Genomic DNA, 23,604 nt, shown 5'->3' on the forward strand with positions numbered 1-23,604 from the left:
GACATTGGGTGCCAATACTGTATTTTAATGATTTTGAGTTTATCTCCTATTTAAAATTATTTGTCATTTAGTCTACAGGTGTACAGATTTGTTTGTTTCCTGCCATTTGGTATTGATCATTTTGATGTGTGATAGGAGGAGGAAGTAGTTATCTAATTTTCACTGAACAATCTTCCCTAAGGTATTACATATATTCATTCTGTATCTTCTATCAGTCAGCCATAGATTGTGAAAAACTTTGATAGAAATTTTAAATTCAGAGCCCCTGAATTAGTCAGTTTTTACTCAGTAATGTTGTGGTAACAAACGACCTCCAAAATCTCAGTGGTTCACAAAAACCAAGCTTTAATTCTTGTTCCATATATATATACATGTATATATCTGCCAGTTAGTAGTGCCTTTGCTCCTGTCTCAGGTATCTTTTTTTACCCCAGAATGTAGACAGAAGGAGCAGCTTTCATCTGGGACATGCCATTCTCCTGGTTGAGGGCAGGAGAATGAAGTGACTAGGAGGCTTCTTTTTTCTTTTTAGGTTCTGGGGTACATGTGTAGGATGTACAGGTTTGTTAACATAGGTAAATGTGTGCCATGGTGGTTTGTTGCACCTATCAACCCGTTACCTAGGTATTAAGTCCAGCATGCATTAGCTATTTTTCCCAATGCTCTCCCTCCCTGTACTCCACCCCACAACAGGCCCCAGTGTGTGTTATTCCCCTCTCTGTGTCCATGTGTTATCATTGTTCGGTTCCCACTCATAAGTGAGAACATGTAGTATTTGATTTACTGTTTCTGCATTAGTTTGCTGAGGATAATGGCTTCCAGCTCCATCCATGACCCTGCAAAGGACATGATCTTGTTCCTTTTTATAGCTTCATAGTATTCCATGGTGTATATGTACCACATTTTCTTAGAGACAACGCCAAATCTTGCAATGGTCCTTAAAGCTCCTGCTCAATTGTGACTGTGTATCATGCATATTCACATTCCGTTGGCCAGAGAAAGTCTCTTGGCCAAGTCCAGGGTCAGTGTCTTTGACTGAGATATTGCGGTTTACAAGGCAATGGGTGGGCATGAGTTTTGAGAGGAAGTAATGGAACATATGTCATAGGTCTGTTTTGGACAGGGCTACTGGTATATTTTTCTCTTACGCCATATTCTTCTGCTGTTTTTTTCTCCAAAAACTCCCTTCCTTGCTTCTCTCATCCACGCCTCCATTACTTCCTCTGTACTCTTGGCTGCCAAGTAGACCCATGGAGCCTACTCCAATTTTCTGTCCAGCCTGATGTAGGATCTTTATGATATAGGACCTAAATTATTGCTTTACTAAAAACTGGAGCTGTCTGATGTTATAAGGAATAGCTCTGCTCTGAGCCAAGTAGGCTTGATATTTACTGAAGTCATATCCACTTTGTTTTATTCCTGGTAATTTGGCTTGAAGTGAAATTTTAAATAAACCAGATACTTATTGCTTATGCCCACTAAATATATGTCCAGACCCCTTATATAACTACCTTTGTCTTATAGTGCTTTATGGAACATAGAGCAATTTTACCACCATTATCTCATATGATGGTTACAAGAAGCCTGGTGATGCCAATATTATTGTGATTCCCATTTTACAGGATAAAAATGTGAAGTAGCTTATTCAGGATCAAAAGGCTGGTGAGCTTTATAGCCAGCATTCAAGCCAGGGTATGTAATGATAGGCACTTCTTGTTATTGACAAATAAATCACCTGCTTTAAGCATATATTGAATAATGCATAATGTAATAAATACCCTGGTTTTTTTTTTTTAAATAGTTACAGAGTAAGATGTTGACTTGTTTCACTGAAAATATTCAACTTAAAATTTTTGGAAATGTCTTCTTAGTTTTGAATGATCTGATGACTGAATTTCAGTTTATATAAAACTTTCCCTCATAAAACAATCATTACACAGTTTGGGCACTATGCTTACTGGAGTATAAAACCCCACTGCAGTAAACAATGTGTCATGATGCGGTTACTCAAAGTGGCCTACTATGCTTTATCTCCACTGCCCTGTCCCAGTCTAAGCCACTGTCACCTCTTGCCCAGAATGTGGCAGTAGTCCTTTCAACAGTCCTCTGTACCTTTTCTGACCTCCTCCAAGTCTTTCCTCAAGCTGAGCCTAGTGACATTTTCAACTGTGAATGTGAATTTGACTTCCCTATCCTCACCCAAAGTCCTTAATACAAGTCTTAATACAAGTTGGCACCCATTTTTCCTATCCCAGCTTCCCAGGGAAGCCAGCTGTGAACCCCAGACCATGATAACTAGCCCATTTTAGTCTACTGTAGCTGGCAACTCACCTCTGTATCCATTGCCACGCCTGGATTTTCCCCTGAAAATACCGCTTGAAGCTGACTGAGGCGCATTGTTTCTTCCTGCTGCTGACTTTACCAGGTTAGATGACAGTGGTTTTCATGAAAGTCCTCCCTCACTCACTCACATTAGTCACGTTCACAAGGAAACACCCAGTGATTAGAGAGAAAGCAACCACCATGTCAACCATGCGTCAAAGCAACCATATTCAAAACAAGTTGTTTCTGGAAAAGAGTATACCTCATGTTTTGGAGTATAAATGTTCTCTGTGATAATTACTAAAAGAAATCAAGGTACTCAAGTCTGAGTGCCTGTTCATGCTGCTGCAAAAACAATGGGAACAATTTGGATTTTAGGGCAATCCAATTTCTAAGGACCAGAAGCGGTCTATGCTTATGGCTGCTTATTGCTAGTTGGGTTCTTATACAACTGGAGTGTCCTACATTTCATGTTGAATTGAACATAATGGGCCTGTGATAGGCACCTCTCCACTAAACAACAAAAGTCTCTGTATAAACTCAGTATTTTAGAAGTCAAAGTAGACAGGACACTTTGCTTATGGCTTGTCCTCAGGTTTCAGTACAGCAAGTGGCTCTCAGCACACCACCCAACAGGGCAGGCAGCTGGCTCTCGAGAGATCATGATAATTTATTGTGCCCATGGATTTTGATGCAGTGGGGTCTGGGCTCTCTCACAACAGAGTAGGTTTAATTTGAGCCAGATCTCAGGAGACACAGTCCGGAGAGGATGGGTCATGTGCCTTCAGTTATCACTTGGAGTTGCACTTTGCCCCTTGTTCCTCTTTCTCTCAACTAGTAGCTGAGTTTTAATTTTTTTCCCTAAAAATTTATTCAGAGAGACTGTTTTCCTTTTCTTCCTGGAATTCACAGAATGAAGATGGAGGCCCATACATACCTTGGTTAAAAGTTGAAAGATCATAGAGTGTCCCGCTGTCTGTTTTGGGGCCTGGCAGGAAGCCTCCTAGTCACTGTAAACGAACAGATGTTTCATCTATTTTTGTCTTCTCTTCTTTGTTCTCTACCTGAGAATGTCCTTCCCTCATTTTCAGGCTACTGAAATCTTCTAAAGCCGCCTTAAAGTTTCTTCTTTATAGGAAACTTCCTAGATTTCTTCCCTTAGTCAGAATTAATGCTGATTTATGTTATTTCATGGAATTATACTTTGTACTTTCATTTAGTGCTGTGACTATGTTCTTTTTAAAGTTATTGTTTACCTATTTTTTTTCCTCCCCCAGATTATACAATCCTTAAGGATAGTACTGGAATTTTCTCATCTTCCTATTGTCCACATTGCCCAGCATGATGTTTTGGTCTAGTAGGAAGTCTATACATTTGTTGAATTAATTTGGATCTGTAAGGCATATTCTTCCACAAAAAGGACATTGCACAATAACAATATTCTCCGTAAACAAATGGACACTCAGAATGAACTGTTGTGATGTTCTTTTATCTGCCTTCTATGAATTTGCAGTTTCCTTACCACTTCAGGCCAAAACACTAAGTTTCCCAGAACAACTGTTTTCTCTCCTCCATAACTCTGAGTTCTGGAAAAATCAGCCATTCCATGGACCTATTTATCTTGCATAGTGCATACATTAGAAGATTATGTGATAAGAGTAGAAAGCTAGGTTTCCTTTTGGGTAGGGCTAGACTATTTCCTGTTCAGGGATTAAGCCTTCTGAAATCAGAATCAATTTTCTAAAACATATCACATTAAATTGAACCCATAGACACCTTTTTCAGTCTGTAAGTCTTTTTATTTTAATGGTAGAAAATGTTGTAAGATTATTTCATTATCTTCTTATTCTTAACTGTTTGGGGGAAGAATCAAATCAGAAGAGACTGAGATTGGAGTCTGTTTATCAAATTCTCTATAGAATAGATGATCCACGCCAATACCACGGCAGTCAACATCTGTTGTCTGTGCTAGGAGACCACAGTAGTAATTACACACAGGTTAAGTGGCTTAAAAAACTTGATCAGTTTTGAAAATTGGATGTGGAAGATAGAAAGGAAGCTGAGGATTTTTATAATATTTTTGTGATATAATAGACTGTAGCCAAAAGATTTACTTTATAATGAGTATTTTTAGCTTCAGTCCACATTCTCTTCAGAAATTAGCTATTATAATCCTTTTCATTACTCTAACAGAGTCTGATGACTCCTATTCTAGAGGGAAACACCCTCCCAACTCCCTTATTAAGAGATTGGGACCTAGTGTGATAACAGCACCCTGATCGATGAGCAAGATTCTTATAGATTAAGGAAAAGAATTGCTGACAATTTGGGCAGACTTTTATATACCTATTTGTTTTCCTTCCTGATTCCTCTTAAAATGAAAATGCCGGGATTTTCTTTTGATATATGTTACATTTGTGAAAGAAGTTAACAATGCAGTTAATGGGAAGAACATGACCCCTGGATTCAGCTATCCAATAGTTACAAATCTCAGCTTCAGCATCTAGCAGTTATGTGAAATTTCTTCTCTGCACCTCAGTCTCCTCATGATAACTACTTTGCAGAGTTCCTGTGAATATTAGTGTAAACAATGGACATTCAAATGTAGCTATTATTATTGTTATCATCAATTACTCTGACCTATAGAAATATTTCCTTGGAAGTATACATTTCTGGAGAGTGAACAGGGATGGGGTATTATACTTTATTTTTTCGGTTTCTCTTCATTCATTCAGTGGGTTGTGGGTATGTGTTTGTGTGTGTGTGTTTCACATATTATGTGCTAGGCACTATTTCAGGCACTTGGAACTTACATTATTGTAGGGGTACAACTGGAAACTGATAAATGCTATTAAAAAAAATTAAACAAGCTAAGAGGGATGGGATGTTGGGAGTGAGTTGCAATTATTAATAGGGAAGTTAGAGTGGGCCTTATTGTGAATATGACACTGGTTTTGTGTTCTTAGAGGTTTTCCTGAACTATCTTTTGGAATGGGAGGATGGGAAGAAGGGTGATGAGAGGTAAGAGTAAGAGCTTGCTGATTTGTAGGCAAGTATGAATATTCCCTTTGGTGTAAGGTGTCAAAACACAAACTGATATAGAAGAGTAAAATTTTCTAGGTGGTCTAGTTTTATTTTATTCCATTTGAGCAAAAATCTTCCTTAAGTATTTTGTACACACCCTGCCTTCCCAAACAATGGCTACTGAATACAGTAGCCCACCTTGTCTGTGACTGCTGGAGGAAGTCATCACCATGACTCAATTTGTTATTGGACTTTCATGAAGCAAGTCCCTCAGGGCCAAAAGAGATGCTGTCATCTATTTGTCCTATGCAATGGCCTGAGCGTGCAGTCATTGTGAGTTCTACCCGCATATGGCTATTTAAATGTACATACAAATTAAATGAAATTAAATGACATTAAAAATTCAGATTCTTAGTCACTCTAGTCACATTTCAAGTGGTCAATAGCCACATGTGGTTAATGGCTACTGTGTTAGCACAGATATCAAACATTTCTATCACTGCAGAAAGTTCTTTTAGTGTTAGTTATTTTATATGTTTCTGACTCCAACATTGTTTTTTCGTGGTACTGTTGTCAGTTTTCAGACCTTATTTCCTCTTTTTGATTTGTTATTTCTCATAGTTGATAGGTTTAAATGCCAGATGTAGAATTTTGTGTAAAGTAAGGGTAACCATGCTCTAAGAGATCAGAAGCGCTTTCTTGTGTTCAAATTTTTGTACTTGGAATTTTTATTTCTATTCTGAGTGCCCTAAGGCCTCTTTTGCTTGGTTATTGTTCTGCAGCTGTACTGTAGTTGTAAGGGAATCAGACTGCTGGGTTCCTATGGGAGAAGGGCTATCAAACTTTAAAGGTAAAATTGAACATTCATGGAAATGCTTTAGATCCAGTCAGCAGTCTCTTATTTGGAGCAACACAACTCAAGGGGTGCTTAACGACCAACTGGCTACATGTACGCCAGGCACTGGGTTAGTCCCTTGACACACAAACAAAAATGAACATGGACCCAAATTGAGGAAATTACAGTTTAAGGGGTAGAGAGAGTTTCATTAATTCAGTTCCCAAATATGTCCCAGGTACCCTGAAAATCCAGAGGAGGGCAGTACCTGATCCAGGCTTCCCTGATGTTACAGGAGACAAGAGGCCAGGGAATGCTCCCTAAAGAAGTGATTCTTGAATGGAATCTTGAGGGATACATAGGCACTGGTCACATGATGAAGGTGGGAAAAGGAGGTCAACAGAAGATGATGTACTACAGCATGAACACAGACACTGAAGAGTGAAATGGCATGGCGTGAGAGTGGGAACTTTCAAGTTTAGTATTGATAAAGTCTAAAATAGAAGGGAGTAGGCCAGGCATGGTGGCTCACACCTGTAATCCTAGCACTTTGGGAGGTCGAGGTGGGCAGATCATCTGAAATCAGGAGTTCAAGACCAGCCTGGCCAACATAGCGAAACCACATCTCTACTAAAAATACAAAAAATAGCTGGGCATGGTGGCGGGCACCTGTAATCCCAGCTACTCAGGAGTCTGAGACCAGAGAATCGTTTGATCCTGGGAGGCGGAGGTTGTAATGAGCCAAGATTGCACCACTGCATGCCAGCCTGGATGACAGAGCAAGGCTCTGTTTCAATAAATAAAATAAAATAGCATAAAATAAATAAAATAAAATAGAAGGGAGTCACACACACACAAAATAAAATAGATGGGAGCCAGTGTTACAGGTAGGCAGACTTTGGATGTTGAAATGATGGGTTTTCAGCAGAGGTGGAAATGGGGAAGAGGGATTGGTGATGGTGCCAGGGGCAGATCTGACTCTTCAGTAGTTTGGCTTGTTCACTCTGGCAGCTCTGTGAAGGTAAAAGGGAGCCAGGCTGAAGGCTGGGACACCAGTGGTATGGGAGGGCCAGGAAGTAGAGACCTGTAATAGTTCAAAAGAGAGGTAATGAGGACCTGCTGTGAGAGTGCAAGAGGGTTGAACAGAGTTCATGATTTCAATTGGTATTGATTTCTAAGGAGCAAAATTATCAGTATTGGGGGATTGATTAGATGTGGGGGATAAAGGAGACAGAGGAATCAGAGATGACTGTGAGTTTTCAGCAAAACAGATTAATTTAAACTCTTCTTCCAAGTTCACAGTGCTAGGTTTTGACCTATAGCTGCTACTAGTGATTTGCATTGGCAACTGTGGTGTCTAGGTTAGGTTTTGGCACTTTAGGACTCCACTCTCTTGTTTGTTAAAAAAAAAAAAAAAACTTGAATGGAAACATAGACCATAATGAAGTACCACCCTCATATGACTTTAATTTCACAGTGGCTTATGAAAATTTATAGAAATTTGGCTTCATTTCTATTGGCTCCAATCCAGATGCCAAAATTACCCCATTGTTGCCACATCCCTCGAGTGGACCATCGAACCTGTTATTCATTAGTAACAGCTGAAAACCATCAGCCAAGTTCCCATACTATGCCAACAATAACACCAGTCAAATTTCAAGGTAACTCCAGGTTTCAGAAATGTATGAATCTCAAAATCTGTCTAGCCAAACTCTTATTTGTGTTTTTATGCATGCATATTATATGAAAAAGCTAGTGGTTTCCTTACTTTCCATAATTATACATTGCTTCTTTTAGACTGTAAATTGAGTTCTCAGTGTTGGTGAAGACATACCTATAGATCTGTAGCCAATCACTTTAAAGTGAAAATAGAAATTCAGTCTGGATCATGGTACCAGGGGAGTAGCCAGCCCAAAGGGCCTATTATGATGAGGCCTATATTGAAAGCAAAAATTCTTGCATACCTGTAGTGCATTTTAAAAGAATTTTCCAAGTAGCAGTTAACATTTGTTAAGCTTTCAGAAAAACTTAGTTCTCTAGTTTTTTAATATTAAGGAAATATGGAAATATATGTTGATACTTTGTTTTTTACTGACATACTTCATGATTGCATGGCTAAAGTCACAAAACATTAGGCCCCTACCACTTACTTTCTTTTAGATATATTTAGCCACTGCCTCTGGCCTTTGTTGCCAAATATTTTTTCCTTGTTACTCTAATTACTCCATCAATTTGGATCTTCAATGGTCTGGCACATTTTGAATGATTTCTTGGAAGATGTGAAACCCTGTTCCCTAATCAGGAAGATGTGGGCAAGTCTTATGGTATGAGAAACGAAGGGACATCTCTTCTAACCAAGACAACAGGATTATAGCGCCATTACACAACATCTTCAAAATTTTTATTTGAAAAATAATGATGTGTTTGGTGATGAACAAGTACTGTAAATTGGGAGGCATGGGAAGTTTCCACTCTTTAAGCATGTTTTTATACAAAGGAGGAAGGAAAGCTTACTTTTTGTGGTTCTTGAGAGAGGTTACATTAACCATTTGTTAAAAGTTTGATTTATGAAGAACATTGGCTTCTAAGAGTATTCTTCACACACTGGCATCCTTTGTGTGATGTTGTTGTAGGTTGTTTAGCAACATATTAAAATAGTTTTATAAAAAGATTAATATGTGTTTCATTAATCCTAAGGAGAGCTCTCTGAAATGCATTTTTAAAAATAAATGATTAGCATCATTCTGTGAAATGTGTGACTTCTCTGGGTGGGAAAGAATTAAAAAAGAAGCTATCGTTTCAAGCAGTTTGTGATTTAATACCAGTTGGTCTAGTGAGTTGAAAAACCATACGATTTGTATGTTGTATTATTTTAAATGCATTTTTACTGTCTTGGGAAGTTGGCTAACCCCGCAATCTCTTTCCCATGCTAAATGGCTCTAAAACTTTGACCTTCTCATACCAGTTTGCCAGATGTAGCAGAAAGAGCATGTGTGTGACCTTTCATGTGCCAATTGAGCCTGGCTGATGGGAAACTGTAAGTTAATCTTGCATGACTTTTATTTCTAGGCATTACAGCAGAAGTTCTGGTGGTGACCTCTTTCGATGAACTGCAGAGAAGGGCCTCAGAAGCAAGAGGGAAGATTGTTGTTTATAACCAACCTTACATCAACTACTCAAGGACGGTGCAATACCGAACGCAGGGGGCGGTGGAAGCTGCCAAGGTCGGGGCTTTGGCATCTCTCATTCGATCCGTGGCCTCCCTCTCCATCTACAGGTTTGTCATAATGATCATTTGAACTCCTTTCAAAAACAAGGGTTTTCCATGAAGGAAAAGTCCTTATGAAATAAAAACAAACCATTCAAATGAAAATACTTATTGTTCATGGAGTTTCCCCCCGCCCCCGATCCCCACCACCCATTCCACATTTGGTCATTTGTTTGTAATGTCTTCTTGGGCTTTTCTGGATTCCAAGCATCATTTGTGCATTCCTTGAAAAAGCTTTAAAGCTTTCCACATCCACAGTGATCCCATTACATTCCTTATATAACTAATATATTATGTATTTTCGTTGGAGGAAGAACTGAGTTCATGTCTGCATTTCATCAGAGATTCCTAATGACTTCAGAGGGAGCCAGGCTGTTTTGCATGTTGTGAGAGAAGTAGAGTAAAAAGAGAGTGGGTGACATGATGGGGGCCATCTATGGTATAGTGAAGAGTTAGGGAATTAGAGTACCTTGGATACAGACTTGGCTCTGCTCCTGAACAACTATGTGGTCTTAAGAATGTTTCTTAAACTTCTCTAGGCCTCATAATTTTCATCTATTAATCAGGGATAAAGAATAATAATAAATGTATAAAATAATTTTGAGATTAAATGAGGTCAACTTGAAAAAGATACTTAACTATCTGTAAATGATTATCTACAAAGGTCCATATAAATATTTGGTAATATTGTTTGAGCGTAACATAGGAGTTGTCTTTTTCTTTGTAGTCTTTTTTTTTTTTTGAGACGGAGTCTCGCTCTGCCACCCAGGCTGGAGTGCAGTGGCCAGATCTCAGCTCACTGCAAGCTCCGCTTCCCGGGTTTATGCCATTCTCCTGCCTCAGCCTCCCGAGTAGCTGGGACTACAGGCGCCCGCCACCTCGCCCGGCTAGTTTTTTTTTTTTTGTATTTTTTTAGTAGAGACGGGGTTTCACCGTGTTAGCCAGGATGGTCTCCATCTCCTGACCTCATGATCCGCCCGCCTCAGCCTCCCAAAGTGCTGGGATTACAGGCTTGAGCCACCGCGCCCGGCCATTCTTTGTAGTCTTGATTGAGGTAATGCCAAAGAACTTTATTGGCCCTTAGTCCTAGGATGAAATTCAGTATTATTACAGTGGATAAAAAGTCTAAAAACTGAGATGTAGATGTTCAACCTAGTTTACTAGCTATTATGGCAGTGTCGAACGTTAAGGATAAAATATTTGGGAAACGTGGGGAAAAGAAGCATCATTTTAGTGTTATAGCCTAGTCTAAGATTTTTTTTAATGCAAAAATAATAGCAGATGGGGTTTATTTGGATCTCAAGATTGGATTTTTGAAATCTATTGGAAAGGGAAGTTTACTTATTCCGTACAATTGCTGTTTGGAACTGGAGACACAGCTGCTTGACCTTAATTAGCACCCTACACCCCTGAAAATAAAAATAACTGGGGAACATATGTCAGCAGCTAGGAAATCCAGTCATAGGGTAGTTGTACAAAAGTACAGAGAAAAGGAAAGAGACATTTTCCTTATACAGGGATAAGATATCTTCCCAGGGGAGGAGGATGGGGCATGTTAAAACTACTTGTTAGAAGTTATATGACTAGTTACATTGATGTCATAGTGCTAAAAATAATGTTCTTTGCGGGGTCTTTGAGGTTTCAAGACTAGTGAAATAATGATTGGACCATATTCTTTTTGGATGATTAGACTTCCCAGGCGGAAGTCCTAAAATGGCTAGCTTACTTCCCATAATACCTCCATCACCCCTTGGAATAACATACTCAGCAAGCTGTGGCCATTCACCGTGATTTCACTGGTCATGAGACTTAAATTATGGAGCTGGTCTGTTGCTTTGTGAAACTGGGTGATGGCCAGAAACCTTTATTTAAGAACTGCTACTCATAAGACTAATAAATTCCCAAATGACTTAATGCCCAGTCATTTGCCAGGATTCATTGGCATTTTTTTTTTTTCCTGGCATAATGAAGACATCTGGAAACCCAAGCTACAAATTAGAAGTACCAGAAGAATTGTCCAGCAAGGGACTTCAGAATCTGTTGCTAGCCTCTAAGACTGATTATAATGTTTTGCTGATTTTATAGCCAATCCATATTTCACTGGACTCTTAACTTGTATAACTCTATTCTTTCAACATTTATAAATACATAATAACATTGGACTTTACCTAGTGCTTTAGATTCTTTCACATGTTACTTTATTTGCTCTGACAACAATTCAGTGGCTCATGTAGTAGGTCATTATTGCCCTATTTTATTGATAGAGAAAATAAAAGTTCAGACAATTAGACATACTAACATATTTAAGTCTTGTATCCTGAGAAATAAAAACTAAAATAAAGTGAGATAAACTATGTTTGTCACTTCTAGCTTATCGTTTTCAGAACTAAGTTTCTTTGATGAGTATTCTATATTCCTACCTCTGATTCCTCATCTTTCATTCACTCTTCAGACTATTATAGCCAGGCTTTTGCCAGTACTGAAACAGGACTTGTTAAGGTCACAAATAGCTGCCGACTTGTCAAATTTAATGGACATTTTTCAGGTCATCATCTTACTTCACTTTTCTGAAACACTCGCCTCCATCAACTCCGTTTTCAGTATTTCTTCTCTTTGGTTTCCATGACTTCTTTCTCATGTTTTCTCTCTCTTTCTTGCTTGCTGTCACTCTCACACTTACACCTTTTCACTCTCATCTCTATTCCTTCCCTATATCTCTGACTTCTCACTGTGACTGTTTGACCTGAGTGTCCTCATCATGCTCCTATGAATGTGGTTCATGCTTGTGAAGATGTGACTTCAACCACAATCAACATTGTGGCCATTTCCAAACCCCTCTCTCTCATCCACACCACTGCCATGAGCTCTAGGCCTATATATTCACCTGCCTGTGGATTCTTCTTTGGGATGTTCCATAGCTATTTCAGTTTCAATTTTTTTTCAAAATTGACCTCATTCTTCATCTTCTAAGTCAAAGGTCCTTTATTGCTTTTTTCTCTTCCCATGTCCGTCATTTCTAATAGTTACTGAGTCTCTTAGGTTCTGCTCTTTATCAATCATTTCAACAGTTACACATGGAGCAGCTCCATTTCCCAGAGCGACTCCATATTCCAGCAGTCAGGAATCGCTAACACTTTTCCCATGCACCACGTTTCCTCAAAGTTTTGTGACTTTGCATATGCTTTCTCCTCTGCAACCCTCCATTTCCCTTCTCACTGCCACATACTTACGAGTTTTTTACTCTGGGGAGCCCTCCCTGATATCCACTTGTAGCCTGGGTGAGTTACCTCTTATTTGGTATTTCCACATACATCATCCTTTGCATGCTCTGCATCATAATGTCTTGGAAGTATTAATAGTTGTGGTTCATGCTTTGGTAGACTAACTGTTGTAACAAATAGCTTCAAATCTCAGTCACTTCACACAATAGGAGTCTCTTGCATGTTCACATAATAGTTTCAAGGGGGTGGTCAGAATGTGGCCTTCTGCTCCTTTCCATCTGTGGCTGTGTCATTTTTGAGATCCGAGTTCCCTGCAGAGTCTTCTGCATTCATCCGGCTCATAAAGGGATAGAGAGAGAAAGTCGATAACCTCGAGGGAGATTTTCCATGGTTATCCATATCTAGGCCTGGATATGCCACACCTCACTTCTGCTGACATTTTACTGGGCAGAATGCCATTGCATGGAGGCTAGGAAGTTTGGCCTATCTTTATGTCCAGGGTGAAAGGAAAGTGAATTTGGTGAAATACTGCCCAATTGCCTGTCTCCACATTAGACTCTTAAGTTCCAGAAAGACATTGGTTACTTGTATTTTTTAACCTCTGGGTTCCTATCATCTAATATAATGTTTGATACATGGTAATAACTTAGGAAATGTCTACTGAAGGAATGAACTTGTCTGAGGATGTAGAGCAAATCATGGCAGGGCTCTCACAACAAACCAGCTGACCCAGTTCCTGGTGCTCTTTGTCCAAACTATGTAACCTATGTGTAGTAAGTTTAAAACAACTTGAAATTTTAGGCTACTTTGCTCTGTATTTGGAGGAAAATATTCAGATGCCCAATATGCCAGATTATATATTTTCTTCTGCCACAACACTTATGAACAAAGATGTTTTGAGTTGTTGATTAAGGAAAATAGCTCCCTTCTCTCTGGAAAGCATTTCACCTCTATGGGAATGGGTGATACTGGATTTCATCTAAAAATATTATAGAAGTCAGCAACACTAGAGAACACTAGAGAACATTATGAGAGACTATATATATTTTTATATATATGAGACTATATATATATTTTATATATATATATATAAAAATAATTTGTTGATACTTGGATTCAAAATTTGAGAATCCCCTGGAGGATAATTTGATGTGACCAGTTTGATTGGACACTTTTTGGTGCAATCATCAATATCATCAGCCATTTTGGATCTGCAGCAGTCACACGGTTACATGACAGATGTCCTGAAAAAATGTCCATTGCTTGTTGTCAGCATCGTCTCCAGGTTCATTATTGTTGCTGTTATTAGTGTTCTTGGGCTCAACTTTGCTTCTAGGAGATCTTCCCTTTATTAATGCTTTTCTAATGACACTCCTTTCCATCACCATTATCAACTGAGATGCCCCCCATTAGAGCTTTTTTAGGTTTTCTGACAGTAAAATACCTTTCTTTGCTTTTATCATGGGAAATATATTTTAAGAATAAATGCAATTAATTAGATATTTAAGTCCCACAGAGGAAAGCTTCTCTATGGAATTACTTCTTATATTATTTCTCAAATTTATCATATTGTTTAGTACATATTTCTTGAGAGCTTCCCAGCTGCTCAGAATTTCCAAATACTAGGATTACTAAGGTGAATTCCATATATTTTCTGTCCTCAATAAATATTTTTATGTAGCCAAAAGAGAAGGGGATAAGAACATATAAGCGATTAGTATTATTTATTTTATATTTAGTGCTAAGGGAATGATTGGGGGAAAGGGATAAAGAAAGGAAATTACTATTTATTAAGCACCGACTTTGTACTATTCTAAAGGGTTAAAGAGTTTGTCTCAATTAATTCTTTATGTAACCCAATAGAAGTAGATAACTGTATTGGTATCTCTTTTACTGAAGGAGAGGTAGGTTCAGAATGATTAATGGCTTATCATGCTACACATCTATTGAAAGAACCAGGATTCAAACTCAGAGTCTCTGGCTCTAACTTCCATGCTGTTAGACTGTACCAAGCAACCTGGAGAGCTAATGCTGTAGGAATCTAGAGGAGATAACAGAAGTCTGATTGGGGTTGGTTGCACTGACAATGTGGATTTGGGGTATGTTCAATAAAAAGGCAGAATTGAACAAGAGAAAGGAGGTGGAAAGACTCTCTGTAAATGTTAAAGCAAGGTGGGAGTGCATGATATATTAGGGTAAAACACAAGCAGATCAGTTTAGCTGGATCCAGGCCTCCTAGGGGATCAGAGAAATGCAATTTTGGGGTGAGAGGAAGAGACTAAGCTTGAAGAATTCAGGGCAGCAGATGAGGCAGCTTTAAGTTTAATGTGGAGGAAATGGGGAACCATGGAATGTATTAAAGATATGGGGTGAATTTTACAGCAGTGGTTCTTGAAGTGTGGTCCCTGGAATAGCATCATCAACCTACCTAGGAGCTTATTGATGTGCAAATTATTAGGCCCCACCTAATACCTGTTGTATCAGAAAAGTTAGGGGTGGGGTCCAGTAATCTGGTTTAACAAGCCCTCCAGGTGATTCTGATACACATTAAAGTTTAAGAACTACTGTTTTAGAAAGATCGATTTGGCCGTTGTGGATAGCATGCACTGGAGAGGGAAGGACAGGATACTCCTCTAATAATGCAGATATGAAGTAATGAGGGCATAGATGATGGCAATTGGAATGGAAAGAAATCAGCAGGAGGCATAGTATGAAAACATTAGAACTTGGGGATTGATTGGATTCAAAGGGGGAAGGACTAGGGGTCCAAGTTGATAGGCAAGGATAAAAATCTATGGGATGAATCTGTGTTTAGTTCAGCCCAAAATTTAAAAATCATAAGTTTCAAATAACAATAAGGATTTGTGGTTTTAGAGAAAAACCACATTTGGTGATATATCTTGCATGTTTCATTGGGCAAACGTCAGCTGAGCAGATTAGCCACCAAGTCCTTCTTGTTGATGGGATGTCCCCCCTCTTATCTGCCAAGTTTTCCCCTCTTTTTTATATACTTTATTCATTTATGTTGCCTATTTGAGTCCTATAGATATTTGAGCTGATGATCCTTGCTCTAAGGATCCCAGCTTGGGGACAGAAGAATAGGAAATGTAGGGGTCAGGAGAGGGAGCTTGCTTGGAGGAAAACTGGCCAGTTTGGTTTCTAGACATTTTGGGTCTGAGGCGACTGTAAGATAGTCCCATTAATCTGGTCTTTATATTTTGCAAGAAAAACAGTTCAGCATTTCCATTTCTCTGTTGTCCACTTTTTAGATCACCCAAGGCAGTTTAAAATTCTAGGCTGGCCTTCTTGCAATGCGGTATACCTTGGGACTTCTGCCTCCTGCTTTCTCAGTATGCAAGCTCAAGAATGCAAAATAATTTTTATATTAGCCCAAGTAAAATATAATTCAAAAGGTAACTCTACAGAGGCCAAATTGTTTGTTGTATTCCCATTGCCACATATATTTTTTCCTAGCTATTTTCTCCATTACCCCAGATAGTTGAACACAGACTGCAACTTTTAATCAGCTAAGGAAGCAAAAGACTTTCTCTTCATTTTACTGTGAAAATTGCATCACCACACTGGGTATGAACTCATTGAGGTGGGAATGAGTTGTTGATAGAGCTTGGGTTTGGAAATACTACTGGCTGATGTTTTATATCACTTGGCCTTTGTGTACCGTATTGACAGAGTGTAGTGAAGAGGAGGAGGAAGAGGAGTAATTTAGTTTGAAGATGACTAAGAGCTGATTAAACATTCAGCTGGGGAGAGAGATGAGTGAATCCAGGTGATGTTTATGGAGTGTCAGAGAGGGAGAGTGCTATACCATCTGGTGAGAGAGACGTGAAAAAGTATATAAATCAATCTCTATAATGATACTTAATTAATACAGAGTTGATAAATGACATAATTGAAGCAATGGTTGGGCTACATCATAGAGTTAAATAGCTTCAAAGAGGGCGTTGATTAAAGCCATTACAATTTATAAAACATTCTTCATCTTAAGAAAGCATCTTGATGAGATTTCACATGAACATTTTGTAATCAGAGGGCCAGCTTAAAACACTCAGAGCAGAGGTGAAATGTCTTAAGAGGTCTATTTTGGATGATTTTTGAAAACCAGTTATTCTCAGGGAATAAAAAAGCTTGCTTTCCCCACCCCCTTTGTTTTTTAATGGGGAAAAATTAATGTTGCATTCTTCACCTTTAGACAATCTTAGATTTTTGATGTTCTGGTGTTTGGTTCTTAAGCATGACCTTAGGATAATTAGCTATCAAGCTTGATTTAAATTGTTTTGAAATATCATTGCAATTTGGGGGGCATATGTGCCTGCTGGTGAAAAATAAGGAAAATACCACTGGGACTCAAAAACAGTACAAGTGACTCACCTCGATTAGGAGGCTTATTTTGTTTTTGCTTCACTCACTCTGAGGCTCGTAACAGATGCACAGTAATCAAGCAGAATGCCAATTCTCATCATTCGTGCAGGTGGAGGGCCACTGTGCTCCCAAGGGGGAAACCAGAGAAGGCCCACAACGAATACTGCATCTTTTCCTCTCATCATCCTTTCCTTTTCCCCCGTTCTGATTTTTGAAAGGCAGATTCTTTGTTTGGAAAGCCTTTGTTAGGAATTCCAAAATGTTCTTTAATCACTGGATTCTTATTATTGCATCAGGTAGTGTGACAGGCATACTTCCTCATAACCGATAGAGACAGGCAATGTACTTTGGAGCCCGCATTCTGGAGTCTCCATGCCTGTGTCTTTGTTCAGCCACTTGCCAGATGTGCAACATTGATGCCTCAGTTTCATCTGTAAAATGGGGGAAATATCTTCCTTTGTTTTTCTTCCTGGAGTTTTTAGGGTTTTCTTTTTCTTGTCTTGTCTTTTTTTTTTTTTTTAAGCAGAGTTTTGCTCTTGTTGCCCAGGCTGCAGTGCAAATGGCATGATCTTGGCTCACTGCAACCTCTGCCTCCCGGGTTCAAGCAATTCTCCTGCCTCAGCCTCCTGAGTGGCTGGGATTACAGGCACCTGCCACCATGTCCAGCTAATTTTTTGTATTTTTAGTAGAGACCGGGATTCACCATGTTGGCCAGGCAGGTCTTGAACTCTCGACCTCAGGTGATCTGCCCACCTCAGCTCCCAAAGTGCTGAGATTACAGGCATGAGCCACTGAGCCTGGCCTTTTGTGGGGTTTAAAGGCAGTAATGTTATTAATGCCTGACACATAGTAAGTTTTAAGTACATGTAAAGTTGCTATTATTATACAGTCTTGTTAACTATTGACTGGATGTAGTTATTGAATGAAAAGGAGGAAGGGAGGAAAGCACGTAATCAGGGAGGGATGGAGGGAAGGAAGAAAGAGAAGGAAGGAAAGAAAGAAAAGAAGGAAGGAAGAAGAAAGAAGAGCTTAATTTAGTTAACGTCACTGTTGTAACTGGTAGATTATAATTGAAGCTGTCTGGTTGGGAGACAAACCCTATGCCATTTAGATCTCTATCTGTTCAGTTTGTCCAAACTCTGCTGGGGTTATGTATTTACTAGTCTGTCTCCCTTTCTAGATTGGCAGTTCTGGAGACAGACTGTGTGTCTTACTCATCTGGGTATCCCCAGGGCTGTACTCTATGCCTGGCACACAGTAGTGCTAGAATAAATAAAGAGCTGGAAGCAGCAGATCCCTTTCTCTAACATGTAAATTCCAGGTGTCACCATTTCACATTCATAGACGTTGAATAATAATGTAGATGAGGTGACTGACCTTTTGAATTGCTACTTATCAAAAATGGAATCTTTGGAATCTGAGAGGAGACTATATAGTTATGTAAATTTCAGCAAAGTATTGCAAACTCCATATTACTACGATGCTTTGTGGGGCTGCTATAATTAATGGTCTGTTTACATTTCTAGTACAGACTGTCATTTTTCATCTGCTTATAACCTTGATATAAACATTTATTCTTGGCTGCTGTTTTGCATTTGTAATTGTAAAATATATATGAATGTTAACCTTCTGTTTTCCACCTTTTTTATTTATCAAAAGCACAGCTCAAGAATCATATCATTGTGGCATGTTTTTCTGAATCTCTGGTGGCTAAAAGAAATGAATGCATTTTGAATTCAGGCTTCAGGATTAGGGCAATGTTGTTTGCTTATGCAGTGCCCTTTGAAAAATGTGTAATGTAGCATATGAACCAAGAGAATCCTGAGAAACTTTTTCCAGCTGGTCTTTTACTATTACTTATGCCTTTTTTCTCCCTCCGTGTTCCTCCCTCCCTCTGTCATCAGTTCAAAATGACTCTTGAAGTCCTCTTGCATCCATCCAAATGACCCAGGCCTCTTTAGGTGCCTGGAGAAAGTACCAGCCAAAAGGTATTTGTTGGAGTCTCTCAAAGGTAACAATACACAGAGTGGGATTCAAATATCAGACAGGCTGGGTTCTAATGCTGGCTCTGCCGTTTAGATGCTGCGTGACCTTATGCACATTAAACAACCAGTGTGAGCCTGTTTTCTCATCTGTAACGTGGAGAACAATGTTTACCTCATAGAGTGGTTGAGAGAATTAAATGAAATCAAGCCCTTGACACAGACTGAAACATGGGAAGTGATCGATGAAATGTAACTGACCTCTTATCTTGGCCATGGTCATTATTATCATTGTCATCATTAGATAGTGATGGGACTAAGCTAGGTAGGTTGACATGAGCTGATTTACCTTAAAAGGCACCAGCTCTAGATAAAGCTCTCCTCAGTGTTCAAAGACTCCAGAGACTTGGGTTCTGTTTATCTCCTGATTTCGGGAGCCCACTCTCCTTAGTCTCCCTCAGTCATTGACTGAAAATTATGCCCTTGTCTTTTCCATTCTCTCTGTCCTCATGTTAAATGCTGGATGCTGTTCTTGCAAGCAGTACCAAAGTTGTGGTGGCCCAAATCAGTATCAGTGGCCAGCTTACCCAAAATGCAGCAAATGTTCTATTTCAAATAATACCCAAGATATTTTCCACCTCAGGGCCTTTGCACTCACTGTCCCCTTTGTCTGGAAGGCTGTTTTCCTGCTTTGTGTGTTGTTGAATCTGTTTCAGTCTTTACATTTCAACTGAAAGGTTATTTTTGTGAAAAGCCTTTCCTGACTATACTGAGTAGCACTCTCCCTCAAACTCTCTCACACATAATCTCCTCTGTATGCTCAGAATCTTAATTGTATTTGGTAATTTCTGTCTATCTATCTAACTACCCATCTAGTTTTTCAGCAGGTACTTCTGCATAAAAATATAAATTGCAGCCGGGCGTGGTGGCTCACGCCTGTAATCCCAGCACTTTGGGAGGCCAAGGCGGGCGGATCACGAGGTCAGGAGATTGAGACCATTGTGGCTAACATGGTAAAATCCCATCTCTACTAAAAATACAAAAAATTAGCTGGGCATGGTGGCGGTCGCCTGTAATCTCAGCTTCTTGGGAGGGTGAGGCAGGAGAATGGCTTGAACTTGGGAGGTGGAGCTTGCAGTGAGCCGAGATTGCGCCACTGCACTCCAGCCTGGGTGACAGAGCGAGACTCCGTCTCAAAGGAAAAAAAAAAGAAAAAAGAAAAAAATTAAAATATAGATTGCATGAGGACTAGACGTGTGTCTTTCGTGTACCTCATTGTATTCTCAGTACCTAGGAGACTGCTGGCACAGGGCAGGTACTTAAGAGATATTGATTGAATAGATGACTATTTTAAAAATCATCTAAGATAATAGAGAACCAATTAAACAGATACATATTGTATCATAGCTATTTTTCTGAAGCCACATTCTAAAGCACCACAGATTTTTTTTTCTCAACTTTTTGTTTTGTTTAGTTTTGAGACAGGGTCTTGCTCTGTTGCCCAGGCTGGAGTACAGTGGCATGATCATGGCTCACTGCATTCTTCACCTCCTGGGACCACAGGCACAAGCCACAATGCCTGGCTATTTTTAAAAAAATTTTTAGTAGAGATTTTTGTGGAAAAATATAAATCTATAGTAAGGCTGAAAGAATAGTAAATGACTCATACACTTTCCTGAGATCGGACAAGATCTCAGTGTGGTATGGCCATAGATGTGACTCATATACTCTTTATAAAAAATTGCCTAACTTTTTATTTTTATTTTTATTTTTTGAGATGGAGTTTCATTCTTGTTGCCCGGGCTGGAGTACAATGGCACGATCTCGGCTCACCACCTCATGGATTCAAGCAATTCTCCTGCTTTAGCCTCCCGAGTAGCTGGGATTACAGACATACACCACCACACCTGGCAAATTTTGTATTTTTAGTAGAGACAAGGTTTCTCATGTTGGTCAGGCTGGTCTCAAACTCCCGATCTCAAGTGATCCGCCAGCCTCGGCCTCCCAAAGTGCTGGGATTACAGGTGTGAGCCATCGCGCCCAGCCTCCTAACTTTTTTTAAGGAAGTTGTACCATTTTATACTTTCAGCATTCATGTGTGACGCTTCAGGCTGCTCCACGTTCTCGCCAAAATTTAACTTTAGCCTTTCTAGCAGATACGTATTGGTATATCACTGAAGTTTTGATTTATATCTCCCTGATTTCTGAATCTCTCTTTGTGAAAAGTCTACTCCAGGCTTTTGCCCATTTATAATTTTTTTAAAAAAATTATTGAGTGGTAGGAGTTCTTTGTATAATTATATACAGGTCTGTAGTCAGATATATGTTTTGCAAATATTTTCTCCCAGCTGATGTCTTGCCCATTCTTTTGTGTCATAGAGTCTTTGCTTAATAGTGCCTTTTGATGAGTAGAAGTTTTAAATTTTGAAGTCTAATTTATCCACTTTTAGTTGCTTTCTTTTATATTTCATCTACATTCATTACTCAATATTTTTCCCCATTTGCTTTCTCTCTCTCTCTCTCTGTTTCTGGCTCATTTAAAGGTAAGGTTGTTATAACCCTGAAAACATTTCATCCATAAATATATAAGCATGTATTTCATAAGAGCAAGGACCACCTCTAACATAACTATAGTATCATTGTCATGCCTAAGAAATTTAGCATTGCTGTAGAAATGTTATGAAATTTAAAATTCATCCATATTCAAATTTTCCCAATTGTTTCCCTCAGTAACATTGCTGATCTTTTCTTTCTGAATTCCATAATCCAATCAGGGACATGCATTACATTTAGTTGTCATAAAGCTTTAGTCTCCTTATATCTAAAATTGCTCCCTAGTCTTTTTAGTATTTTATGACACTAACATTTTTGAATAATATACGGGAGCTATTTTGCACAATGCCTCTCAGTTTGGAGTTGTTCCTCATTATTAGATTCAGGATAAATATATTTGGCAAGGGATAATGGATAATATGGATAATGTCATGCCCCTCATTGCATCGCATAAGGAAACACATAATGTCACTTTTCCTTATTGGTGAGGCCAAATTTGATCACTTGTCTAAGGCATTATCTCTGGATTTCTTTACTGAAAGGCAGCATTCCACCTTTGTAGAAGAAATACATTGTAATTATGGTGGGATGCTTTTGAGACTTTGTGAATCTTAAGTTCTTTAACAAAATTTCACCCAGTGAGATTTTAACATTCGTTGATGACCCCTGCCTGAATCAATCATTGTATTGGAAGTTGCAAATATTTTTCTAATTCAATTATTTCTATTACATTTATTGGCTGTGTGCTTTTGTAATAAAGAGCACCTGCCTCCTTTCCCTTCTTTTTGTTTCTGATGATCACTTCATGGGTTTTTAAAAAATGTATGTGATAAAATTCATTACTGTCATCATTCTTTTTGATAAAGCATCAAAAATTTCAAAGTAATTAATGTAAAAGTTAGCATTATATGATAAGCTTGAATATTTGAAGTACTGGAAGGAATACTCTTTTTATTCATCCAAAGTTACCCAGACTACCACATATAAGTCAACTAATTAGGAGTGTGTAATCAATATCATTTCCTCTGAACTTTTTCATTAACAGCATGAGCTTTGGGGTAATAATCCTGAAGTCATTTTTAGTTTACCATTGCCAATGTATAGAATATGCAAATAAAGATCCTTCATCCCATACATAATTGCTGTTAATTGTTGAAATAAGTGAGCAAAATCTCAGGTCCAGCAATTGCTTCTGAGTTTCTGCAGACTGATACTCTTTTTCCTTTTTTTTTTTTTTTTTAACTATGCTCTGATGTTGAGGAGTATACAAAGAGCTCTTTTTTTTTTTTTTTTTTTTTTTTTTTTTTGCGAGAGAAATAAGGATCTCAATATGGGTTTGCAAAGGCCGAAAAGGATGCATCTTTAGGGTGGGTTTACCTCATATCTGTGTAATACAGAGAACTATAAATCTATAAATTATCTACCCTCTCCAACCTCCCCATGTCATCAGTGGTTGTGAAGGGGTAACTAGCCTCTGCCTGGCTGTCAACAGTAATAGTTTAATAGCTCAATGAATGCCTATTGCCTCACTGGTTACTGCTCCATAGAGTAAATATTTGACATCAAGGACAAAAATTTAATTTTTAACTTTTTCAATGTAATTTTATTCAGTAAACATTTATTATGTGTCTTCTATATTTCAAGCCAGGAGAAGACCCAAGTTTTGTAGGGGTAGGAACTGACATAATTGGGGGCCTCTTTAAGAAAAATAATACAAAGTTACTTCTACAAATTTAGATATAAAATCAACATTTATTTACAATAGGTAAGAAATTATAACAATTTATAAATTTAAGAGAGCCACCAATACTACAAACATGACAAAATTCAGAAAAATATCTTGTTTTGATTAAATAACTACCTGTCAAGCTGCTGTAGTTTGTCTGCATTTTTTATTTGCACATTCTTTGATTGCTCTTTGTATGACAGTGCTTTTGTGTTATAGTTTCTAAAAGCAGAATATAAAAGGAATTCAGTCTTTCCTCTAGTATGGTAGATCATAATTTAGTTTTTATTATT

General features: G+C 38.5%; 1 protein-coding gene across 2 annotated transcripts in view; it reads left to right on the plus strand.

Annotated features, from left to right (window-relative positions):
- The window catches only part of CPQ (carboxypeptidase Q), a 502,032-nt gene that overhangs the window by 177,975 nt on the left and 300,453 nt on the right, over positions 1 to 23,604 (plus strand). For both annotated transcript variants that reach the window (XM_030937692.1, XM_030937691.1), the window contains exon 3: positions 9,251 to 9,458. In XM_030937692.1, coding sequence (XP_030793552.1) covers positions 9,251 to 9,458 — 208 coding nt within the window. The remainder of the gene's footprint in view (positions 1 to 9,250; positions 9,459 to 23,604) is intronic.

The sequence above is a fragment of the Rhinopithecus roxellana genome, chromosome 9 (genome assembly GCF_007565055.1).
Source record: "Rhinopithecus roxellana isolate Shanxi Qingling chromosome 9, ASM756505v1, whole genome shotgun sequence".
Classification (NCBI taxonomy): domain Eukaryota; kingdom Metazoa; phylum Chordata; class Mammalia; order Primates; family Cercopithecidae; genus Rhinopithecus; species Rhinopithecus roxellana.